General features: G+C 41.5%; 1 protein-coding gene across 2 annotated transcripts in view; it reads right to left on the minus strand.

Moving 5' to 3' along the window:
- LOC119134565 (cGMP-dependent protein kinase 1) overlaps window positions 1-12,142 on the minus strand; it is a 54,115-nt gene that overhangs the window by 10,341 nt on the left and 31,632 nt on the right. For both annotated transcript variants that reach the window (XM_037271362.1, XM_037271361.1), the window contains exons 4-7: window positions 4,977-5,082; window positions 3,569-3,632; window positions 2,386-2,463; window positions 1,834-1,928 (exon numbers count right to left, since the gene is read on the minus strand). In XM_037271362.1, coding sequence (XP_037127257.1) covers window positions 1,834-1,928; window positions 2,386-2,463; window positions 3,569-3,632; window positions 4,977-5,082 — 343 coding nt within the window. The remainder of the gene's footprint in view (window positions 1-1,833; window positions 1,929-2,385; window positions 2,464-3,568; window positions 3,633-4,976; window positions 5,083-12,142) is intronic.

The following is a 12,142-nucleotide window of genomic DNA, read 5'->3' on the forward strand; positions in this document are numbered from 1 at the left end:
AAAAGATAATAATAACAGCATCCTCATTGTGGCGTGCGGATGAAGTTGCGTGAATAAACAAACGGTGAGATGATCTTTGAGATTGCATTCTGGGAAAACATTTCAAATGTAAATCTGCTCATTGTGTTTCAGTACTCTCCTGGTGAACCATAATAAAATAAAAAATTGGACAAGTTTGTCATTGAAGAACACCTACAAAGTGACTCACTAAAATGGCTGCTTCAAATCAAAATGGAAGACTAACTGTAAAAAAAAGACATAAGACAGTGGTAGCTCAAGACTTTCGCACATGTCATATCTTTTTTTAATAGTAGCACAGATGCCAGATCCATTAACAAGCTGTCGGGCTCTGGGTCAGATTTCAATTTGGACCAAGATCCGACCTATCCTTGTCACTCATGTTGCCCAGGGAATCTTTCATTGCGTCATTAGTCAGTAACATATGGCCAAAATCAGGCCATCTGTACCACACCGGCTGTCTCCATATGCGAGCAAGCAGTCGAGGGGTTAACATGGGGAAATACAGCGTTGAATCGTAGTCTGAAGAAGAATAGTCGATAAAATACTGACCTTTTCTTAATGTGTTTCATCCTATCAAAAAGTACGTTTTCAGTCTTCAAAGTGATTATTTCCTGCTGATGAGTTTGTTTTGTTTTAGCAGTGACACGACTGACCAGAAGATGGCAACATCCTCTTTTTACAGCCGCCTGCTTACATCCAACTCCAGTCCCTCATCAAGGCAAACAAGCTCGACGGCAGAGTAAAAAGCGCTTTCAGGGCTCTGGCCATCTGCGCCAGACCACATATTTTATTTATTGTTCTTAAGTGTTCTTCAATACAAAAGTGTTTCTGATATGACTCAGTGTGTCTGCAGTGGCCGTAGAAGACTTGAGGCTTAAGAGTAGAGTAGACGCAGTCTGGCTCTTTGCTGCGTGTGTGTGCGTGTGCTCAAATTAGCTCTCCGCAGATGTACTGATATAGTTCTTTTTCTCACCAGTTCTTGCTGATGAACAATACGTGAAGATGAAGATGGTGATACCCGGACAAAAGAAAAACAGATATAAATGCAGCAATAGATTGTAGTTTTAAGTTGTAATATTACTATTCACCACTAGATGGCAAAGATGTCTTAGCTGTACTTACAATGGGTCTTATACAGGCTAGTGGAGCAAGGATATATTTTCTCTTATCTGTGGTGGCGGGGGGACAAGAATATTTCAAGGACTGCGCAAAAAACAAAAACAAAATTTACAAACCCAAAGAATTCTTTAGAAAACACTGATGAAGATTCATTATATGTTCCCTACATGGGACATATGGAAATGTTGGGGAAAAAAAAAAATGCAGGGAAAGTCGGAAAATACCCAGAAGTCAATTGTCTGGCCCGAGCATATTTCATGAGGGGACAGTGCCCCTGTGCCCCCCCCCCCCAGCTCCGCCAGTGCTTATACAGCTTACATTGGAAAAAAATGGTGTGTTGAATTTACTCAATTTTATTCCATCAAGTGGTTGCATAAAAATGAAATAATCTGGATCCAGGGACACTTTTTTTAAAGTATAGTCTACTTAAAAAAAGTATCTGCAACCATGCATTTCGACCATTAGCAAGCACATGTGTCACATTTGAAAACATTCGCGCCGTCAAACGGAGGGAGCAACTGGCAACCAAAAAAATAACCCGAACAAGGTTACCATAAAAGACAGGCGGAAGATGGATAGCAAATTAAAGAGGATAAACACAGAATTTGGAGGGAAAGCATCTGACAGTGATAGAAATTGAAGCAGAGCGAGGATGGAAATGAGAAGAGGCAGCGTCGTTAGGCATCAACGTACCCTTGCAGCGCCTTTTCACCGAACCAGTCCCCCTTGCCCAGGCTGCGTAGGTACACAGGCTCTCCGTTGGGTGAGTCCTCCCTGGTCACATTAACCTGGCCAGAGAAACCAGGCGGGATTTCAAGTAACATGTCATTTATTTGGGCTCGGATATTTTCCAAAATCAATACCGTAAATCTTTGTTGAGGGTTTTCAAAATATGTCTGTGTGGCGGGATGTAGGATATAATCACAGAAAGTTCACCGCTATGTTTTCTCCTCGGAGCGGAAATTAGGGGAAATAGCCATGTGGTAAAAGGTCAAGTGTGTGTATGTGAGTAAAAACAACAGACAGAACATTTCTTCATCGCCACTATCCCATTTTATTGCACTCTGGGCCTTTCTTGTGTCATTGTGGGAGTGTTCTTATTGACGAGAATATAGTGGTGATAAGGAAGGAGTCATGAGATGGAGGGCTGAGGGAAAACAACAAGACAGCGTGGTGCTAAAAGCCTCGACGATAGCGTCGGAAGTGGAAAATTCTCAAATATATGGTTTCTCCGCATGTGCTCACCTTTCCTTTACTGATGATGAAGAAGGTGTCTCCTCTGGCCCCCTGTCTGATGATGTACTCGCCGTCTTCGTAATGGGTCTGACAAAAAAAAGACGGGAGAAACTTTCAAGTGCGTGCCGTCGTTTTTGTCTCCCTTGGCGCGAACTCGGCAGTTAACGAGGCTGAAATAAGGCACGTAAAACAATGAGATGTTTTTATGTCTTGTTGGTAGGACAGATTGATAAAGCAATCTAGATTTATAATTATTCTTTGAATGCTCAGCCAGGCCGTTTTAGTTGTTTGAAGAGAAACCAACATGAAAAGAGATTTGTCAAATGGATTTTGTAACAAGTTGACCGCTACGAAAAAGCGTCTCTTTATCTTCTTTCCAAGCACAACATATTCTTCAGCTTCTTTATCTTTGTCGCTTAACCTTTTACCGCCGTCCATTTGTATTCACGATAGCGGCTTTGAGATCAATTCAACTCCAACAAATGCGGGAGCGGCCATGTGTTTTGCCGAGAAATAAAAACGACATTCTGTGACTTCTATTAATTGAAACCCAACAGGAAAAACAAGCGGAAATATTGATTTTTGTTCCGCTGATGGTGAAATATTCAAATCAGCGCGCATTTATGCATAACATTAGGCAAACTGATTCGTTTGTGCTCGGGCACGTGTGAAAGCCTTCCATTCCATTAGGTGATTTAATGGTCTCATAAGTGGCGTGTCTCTGTAAATAAATGTGACAGGAAGATGGAGATGACACCATGTTAATGGCGGCCTCTGGTGCTGTGCTAGCAACAGACAAAAGATGTGAACGTTGGCGCTAGCCGTACCTGAGAGACAAGCTAGCTTAGTGCTAGCTAGGATGAGGCTACAGGCTAGTACAACTTAGCGGGGATGATGTGGTGCCGGAAGTTAGTTATTATGAGCCCCAAAATGGAAAACCTGGTTGATACGCCAGGTCAAACTGATTACTAAACAGTTTTACTCAATCTTCTAAACTTTTTCACTAAATAGCTCCAAACGATGTTGCTCGTCCTTCGTTTTTCAAAACATTTGAAAATGTTCCCCCCCTTCACTCTTTATATTGTCAGCATTAAAGGCGCTCAAGAAAACATCTCAATGTCTCTTTTCATTGAACGTCTAGAGATGCACAAGTGTACTCTTGCACACCCGTCTTGTGAACGAGAGCCCTTACCTCCTCAAGGACGTCGGCGAGCTTGCTCAGAATGTCCTCCTGCAAGCTGTGGAAGGTGGGCACGCTGCAAGACCAAGAACAAGCATTGAGAACAGTGCTCATTAAAGATGCTATAGGTGCCGGCCTATGCTATGCTATCGCATGTGCGTATTAATATTTAAGCCCTAACTGAGCAAAGGCTCCAATTACACAGCAGGCAATAATGTGGAGGTCGAACGTGCTACATAGAGACTCTAATTTTAGCCACTTTTTGTTTTTCAGGAGCTCCATTGAATGCCACACGGCTGTTATCGAGCCCACTAAATAAAAGTGACCCGATACTTATCGGGAACCAAAGGGAACGCACGTCGGCAAACAAAGAGCTTATCTCGCCGTGCGGTCTCGCTCCGTGCCACCGCCCGGCCCATTTTCTATGTTGTATTATAGTAATCTCAATCATCTCATCACTGCTGATCTTTATTCCGCTCCAAGCTTCCTCAATGGAGGTGAGGCAAGCATGTAGTGATCAGAAGCAGCGGCGGCGTCGGGTGGGTTGACAGGGGCCAGAGGCAAGTCAAGTATTTTTCTAGTTGGTACAGAGCTTCTTTTTGGGCCCTTTGGCCTCACTGGTGTGGAAATGCGGACGGAAGACTAAGGTGGCATAAACATGACCGCCAAACCTGACAGGGACTCTTAAATAGGGAAGTGAGATGTTTATTTATGTATTTAAAAATGTGACGTTGCCAACATTGATGGAAGTCTCCAGCCAAGTTTCTATCTGAACAAGGGACACCTCAAACTTTTCATGTTCAAAAAGTGACTCTAAGTCACTAGAGGTCGTGATCTTTGAAGTCATATTTGATTACTCAACAGCTGGTGGTCCAAATCATAATATATAAGTCAACCATGACGGGCGAAAATCAAGTTGCGCTAATGATCATGCGGCTCGTGATACGACTTTGACCTTTTCGAGGATCCTGGATATGAGCGTCTGGCTACGCGGCGACTATTAAATAATACAATCACAGAGAGGAAGGTGATCGCTATCTCGCGAGGCGGCGACGTCTGGCTTTGTCGGTAACATTAATGCAATTGGAATCTTTTCTCTTATGCAATTTTGAACTGCACCAAAACTCTGTTGTGCTGTGAGGCAAATTTTGCTCAAATTGTATTGACATTTCTCCACCTGGGCCAAACTGGGAGGCTCGGATGACGTCTTGCCGCATTTATCTGCCTGCCATGAAATAACTCTGTCAAAAAAGTGACAACTTCCGATTTCTATCACTGTGATTCATGCGCTTTGGTGCAGTGGAAGCGATCGTGTGGAAAAGAGCGAAAAGTGGCCAAGTTGCACTTTTTTTTTTTTTTAGTGTGAAAAATAACTACAAAATTTACCAAGAGGCAAATACCACATGCTCAGTTTCTTTACCTTTTCAAAAACTCCATATACTCCGTATGCTTGATGAGACCCGTACGCATCATGATGGTCTGGAAACATTGTCGATCGATCGCCCACAGCTTCACGTTTGTCAGCGCTGGAAATGAGAGTACACACAAAGGCATTGCTTTAAGAATCCTCCTGCAAACAAAATAAAATACAGTAGCGGCCCACGCGTTGGCGGCTTCAAATGTTGTCTATGCAGATCAGGCATAAAGCGAAGATTTCGTCTTGAGCCGTGGAAATTGAAGTTGATTTGCTGCCAGAATCAGACTACATTTTTTTCTAAATGGAAAAAGAGAGTAGTTGCATATGTTAGAAATAAAAAACAAACAAACCAGTAAGGACAGAGAGTTTAAAACTATATTGTGGGTCAAATTCTAAAAATATTTTGATAAATCGGCTTGTCAAAAAAACTTTGGAGGACTGGGGATGTTTAAGTTAGTTAGTTAGTTAGTTAGCTTGCTAGACAGCTAAACTAGACAGCTAAGCTAGACAGCCAAGCTAGGGAGCTAGCGGCATTTCATGCTAAAAATGAAAAAGGCTTTGGATGCTGAATTTAAAAAAAAAAAAGAATTCTGGCACAGTCTAGGTTAAGCCCAATGTGAATGTTCACTGAATACAACAACAAAGGAAAAATACAATAAATTTGGTTTGCGAATTATAACGACCAAAAAAAACAAAAAGGATGAGCGCGTTTGCACAACATGCTTGAGCCGGCAAAAATCTCATATTTGGCTGCCGCAGAATTCAATTTGTGCTTGCCCGAAGGCTTGCCTGATTCACATTGATGTAGCTATATGCTATATAACCAGACAGGCTTTTTGGCTTTAAAATGACTATTTCTGCTGATTACAGCTTCTAGCTATGGCCGTCACATCTCACCAGCATTAAGGCGAGATACACTCTGCAGGTCTTACTGTAAGTGCTCCATTCCCATTTACTGCCTGCATCTGTTTGAACTGGCTGTTTACATCTGGAGTGGTCCAAATAAGAAAAATAGCAAATTGGACTTGATTTAAAATAAACCAGTAATTCCAAACAGTATGCAAATAAATTAAACAGTTTGTGTCACATGTTTGGTTTAATCCAGTGAACATTGTACTGCTCCTTTTGGTGTGCGCCACTTGCCCACCTGGGGGCAGTATGGAGACGCCTCAGTAAGCTGTAGTAATAGTATGCGTTCTTTGTTGAGGATAAAGAATATGCACGCGCTGCTCCACACTTTTTGCTCGTTAGCCTATCAACAGCATTTTGTATTGCTTGATAGCATTAAGCTAAAGGTTGTTTCAAACATACGAGTAATCTGGTGGTATTTCGAAAAACTTGCAAGTCGGGTCACTCCTATCTCAAGGCACACAAAGGGAAAATGTGTCCAATTTATACTCATGAGATATCAAATAAATCTGAAAATCCCATTCCAAAAAATATATGACATGGTGTTTTTGTATGTTTACCTGCACAGAACCAATATACAATATACTTTTTTATCGCTTGCCGTGGCCCTATTGTGTCACCGAGTCGTGCGGATGTTTTGTTTATGTGCAGACCAGAGCAGACTGGTTGGCTTCATGAGAGTGCCGACGCGTCGTTAAAGTTCCCCCATTAAAAGAGTGTTTCATCGTCCTCGGCGGGCCCCAATACTCGCTCTACATTTCATTGTGGCTGAGTCATCTGCATACAGTGGATCTGACCACCCTCTCTTGTTTTTATCGAATGGCTTTACTTGCCTCATTAGTCCCAGTTAACGTGGGAATCGTTATTTTGAATAATAATGACTCTGTATTCTACTTTAGTGGAGGAGGATTTTAGCTGTGTGTTTCATAACACCTTGCTGTCTTTGTATTTTGTCAGAATTAGGATGACCATAACCCTATACTATTTTTGGAACAGAAGCTCTCAGACTCACAAATAAAAATAACTCTCACTCACAGAATTCAGCCAGTGTATAAATTATTTTGAACTTAGACTAAGTGTACATTCAAAATGAATGAGCTTTCTCATGTACGTATTCTGTCCTCTGCAGACAACTTTAGAAATAGAAACCATCAGCAGGGGAGGTGGCCTCATTACATAGCCTGACATCATTTCTATCAGACTCAATATCAGAAGGTGTCTCATACATATACATATATATATATACATATACATATATATATATATATACACATATATATATATATACATATACATATACATATATATATATATACATATATATATATATACACATATATATATATACACATATACATATACATACATATACATATATATACATATACATATATATATATATATTTTTTTGTAATTGCTGGTCACATGAGTGGGAGGTTGGATGTCATAGGCCCAAAGAAACATTTTGATGTGGAACCGACAGAAATGGCGCTGGGAAATAAGATGTGCGGCCAGCCCGCAGCGCTACGCAGTCGCTAAGCGTGTTACTCTGAAGGCTCCTCTAAATTGTACTGAGACCGGGGGAACTAGTTATCTGCAACCACCGACGCTGATGAATGTTGTAATGCTCACGGGTTGCCAATTAACTTCCCGGGGCTGAGTGGGAGGGGTGGTAATGAAAGGTTTGGAGGAATTTGGGGGTGGGGAGGGGTGGCAGGAGGATTAATGAATTTTTGGAGAGTCACACCATGACGACGGAAACACATTTTATGATACAAGAGACTTAGGGCAGAAATGAAATGAAGTTCGTCATCTCACCTCAACATTCTTCCTTGGCGCCAAGGTGCCACATGCTGGCAGCAAAGCTCTACTTTTGTATAAACAATGTACTTCAACTTATTTTGACATAATTCGTTGACATCAAGCACTAAAAGAATCATTTTACTGTACTGTCTTGTCTGTACTGCTGTTGACCACACCTCACACTCACACAATAGTATCGATCTCATTAAATTGGGTAGGTGTGCCGAATGTTACGCAACACAAAACAAGGCAGACATTTATTTGTTTGCCCTTGTTACAAGTCAGCGTAAGTGGATTTCAGCCTCCGGGCATTATGCAAATAGAACATGTGTTTGTCTTATAATCCACTTTGTTGCCTATTGAATTGTGACACTAAATGATAAAGCTTATTTTCATTGCACTCAGTCATGGCGCTTTACGTTCTGTTGTATTGAGAGTTTTTTTTTTTTTAGCTCGTGCTCAGCGCATTTGCACAAGGTCGAAAATGATTTTGCTGAAGTGCGTTTTCGCCGCAGGAAATCCTATCCCAAAACTCGGCAGGCTTAGAGTCAACGTGCTTAAATACAGATTAGTCACAAGCAGAGCGCTGAGTTTAAAAACAAGACATTTGTCAGCATCGTTGTGGCAACAATACAAATAAAAGCTCCCCACTGTGCATTTACGTCAGTCATGACAGAAAGGCTTTCACAAAAAGTGTTTCCACAAACAATTTGGCCAATTTTTTGTCAATCAGAAGCCTGAGGAAGCTCATTTGTGGAAAAGTCAACAACAGACCAAATTGAGGTGCTTGGTATGGGATAATTGTGGAATTACTTCTGAATTCCAATCATCTTTTTTTTTTTTTTAAACTGCCAGAGCCTATTCGGAATGACCAGATGAAAGAAAGCTTGGGTTGAGGAAAAAAAAAATCCATGCAGCAAAAACTCTAAATATATTTTCAGAGCTGATAAGATCCACAGAAGAACAATTTTTTTTAGGACCATGAATAGACATTCTTAAAATTAACTACTAACTTTGGCATAGACTTTGTTTACACGAAGCTAAAATGAAAGCTGCATGTGAATGGGAGCCTGTAAAGTCACAGAAATAAAGTGGCAACAAAAAAAATAAAAAATTAGACATCAGATGATGAGACTGATAGAATCCTGGCAGACTTTTCCCTTTCTCACACATCATCAAAACCTTGTGATGCGCAAAAGGAAATGTGTGAAATAATCATAATCAAAAGCGTCGTATTGCTAATTCAGATGCTATTCAGGTGCTGATTTCAGCACTTGCCGATGTTTAGCAAGGAGCTGGATCGCCAAAGTAATGAGTGAGAGCTCTCACTCGGGTGTATTATTATAATCAGAGAGGGCGTTTGAATTGTTCCTGCTCATCAAAATGTGACGTGCCTGTTTTTTTTTTTGCAACTTCCCCCACACACGCAAAGTACGGAAGGAGTCCAGCGGGTGTCATGGCAGCTCGCTGGAACAGAGCAGCCTTCATTTCCCTAAAGTCATTAAACGCATCAAATTAGGTCGGGTTGATGGAAACGGAGCGTGAGAAAGTACGACGGGTCGTTAGACGGCGCGTTTGGTCACAGAGCTGCAGGTAAATACTTCAGGAATTCCCTCCCTGTTGATTCTCTCCACCTCGCAGCTCACGTTTGCGTAGCTACGGAGCCGAAAAGAGGAACATCAAATTTGATGCAGACTTCAATAGAAGTTGTGATACCAGACATTTTCGATTTGTTTGCAATTTGTTATTCTGACCAACAAATGTTCTGTAATTAGAGCACATTTTTGAAAACTCTTGCGCCAAAGCGTAACACTTTTTGACAGCTTTCACATATCAGTAAATTGCAACACGGTCAACTATTTGTTTTAATCAGCGGCAAGCCCCAGATGCCAATGTTCTTCTCCGGAACACTAAAAGTCGGGAGCAGCAGCTGCCAGAGCAATATTCTGCCGTGCGTCAGCCCACCTGCCATCATCCGTGCTATGTTTAGAGTACAGAAGGCTTGCATATTCCGGCGGAGAAGAGAGAGGGATGACGTTATGTAAGGTATTTCTATTCCTGGATGGATGGATCTCTCTTGAGCAATGTCCAACCGCCTCCATCATTAGAATTCAAAACAGACAGTCACACTTGTGGGTGTCATCAGAAAAGTGATCTTCACAACTGCTCCATGTTTTTATAATGATGAATGATGAATGAAGAGGCCAAAAGGCCTTCGAGAATTGTGCCGTCATCACGGAGCAATCACTGTTCCGTAGTGAGGAAAAATGGCAGACGAACCTCGGATCATAAAGAGCTACATAAGTCGTTAACTTAGAAGGATTGCTTCAAACTCTGACAAAGACAATTCTGCATGTTATGCTTTTCCACATAACGTGATAGACGAATAGCTAGCTTGGAGCTTCTAGCTAGCTAGTAGAATTAAGGAAGAATTACACAACATTTAATAAAAACTAGCCACATAGTTATTTTTCAGTACGTTAAAGCGAGTCCTTGGTTAAGTTACATTCCTAAGACAGCAACATATCTCAAATTTGTCGGTGCTCAGGAATTCCCTGTACTGAGTTAGTTCGCATGTTAGCGAGCTAGTTAGCCAGCTTGTTAGCTCGATCGTTGTCCTTCTTTTCCATTCGTCAAAAGCTGCGTCTCAAATTTCCATCGACTGCTTTAATGTAGACAACAAATAAAGGAGATTTTTTTTTTTTAAGTGATACACAACATTTTGCAATATGATTATATTATTAATATGACCCTTTGTTTTGAACACAAACTACTGAAACAGGAGGGCATCCCTTGGGGCAACAACAAATGACCCATTCGCTTTAAATTGCTCTGTGGTTGCTTTATGAGATAAATTTTAATTGTTTGTTGGCCCAGTCATTACAGACAATCAAGCCAAAACAATTAGGCGTAGCGGAAATGTGTTTGAATAACCCGATAAGTCTGCAAGTGTGTGTGTGCCAAGCTGCAAAAAGTCAAATGGAAGGAAATTACGTTTGTTTGCTATTTATCAGCGCCTGATGCTAATTTTAGCTCACTGGTGAAGGCAATGCCGGTTCGTTTTTGTCGTCATCCGTTACCCCGATATGATTTATCTGGATTTCGTGAGAACCACCGTGTGATATTTTCTATGGTACATTGCCAGCTAGATGTGAACAATGATGTTTGAAGATAACATCCTGCTGGGTGAATGTAGTGTCAACTTGTCAGACTTTTTTTTTTTTTTTCACACCCAGGAAAGTGTGAGTCATTATTTTAAAATATTTGTTGTCAGTCAAGTCAGGAGCTCCTTTTCTGCCAAAAGGCAGGATAATCAGTGCAGAAGTGTGTGTGTGTGTGTGTGTGTGTGTGTGTGTGTGTGTGTGTGTGTGTGTGTGTGTGTGTGTGTGTGTGTGTGTGTGTGTGTGTGTGTGTGTGTGTGAGAAACACTGATTATTCTCACGGGTTCTTCACGCTACAGGGGGTCGCTACTCGACGCGACGACTGTGTCATTAGAGAGAAATTAGTCATCAAATCAACTACTTTAAGAAATAAGGTCAGTGGCGCAAGGGTCTAGAACACACGATAGCGCTTTGCCTCCACTTTTGGATAAAGCGTAGCCTATCGCTAACCCCATCGGACAGATATTAACACATTGCATCTCCGCTCGCGGGAATAGTAGCACATTTTTCCGTCAAGACAGTCGCTGAGGCTCATAGTTTGGCAACCTTATTGCCTTCTATCCACAGGGAAATTAGAATCAGTAATCCACTCGTCGACTTTGCGACCGTCAAGGTGACGCATTCCTTTCTAGTGACTAGCTTTCTGACAAAATCCCTTCTAAATTGATGGATCGATACGGCGGGAGTCAATTTGTCGATGGAATCAGGCAGATTGCGAGTTATAATGCTTGCTTCACAAGGCTCTCGATCAATAAGGCTCCACTTTTATTCACTCTGTATTTAAGACGGCACTTGGCGGTTATTTTTAGACAACACAATACATGGTCGGCATTTGGTTTCTATGGCGGGAGAGTAAACTGAATTTGTACAAATTGTTATAAATGTGATTAAGTTCAATTCGTTCCCTGACCATGCCAAGGAATGTAGCAAGTTGTCCTCAGTTGTCCTAGTCTTCGCTGAATGGTGAAAAAAAAATAAAGCAGCTTGTAATTCCAAATTGTCAGACAAGACTAATTTGCATATAAAGACCCCGCTGGCTGACTTTTATTCATTCGTTTACGTATTTTTCTGGTTACAGCTGCAAGGCAGTGACAGAGAGCAAACCTCTGGAAGGACCCGGAGATTTGTGACAACCTCTAGCTTCGGAACACCTGCGCTCCCACTGAGATGTAGTAGCAGCCAAACACACACACACATCCTCAAACACACAATTGTGCACGGCAAAAGCGCAGCGAGGACCCAAATGTTTCTTGCATCTTGGCCCTTTTGTCAAGTTACACACAGCGAAGGTGACTC

Source organism: Syngnathus acus, chromosome 15 (genome assembly GCF_901709675.1).
Source record: "Syngnathus acus chromosome 15, fSynAcu1.2, whole genome shotgun sequence".
NCBI lineage: Eukaryota > Metazoa > Chordata > Actinopteri > Syngnathiformes > Syngnathidae > Syngnathus > Syngnathus acus.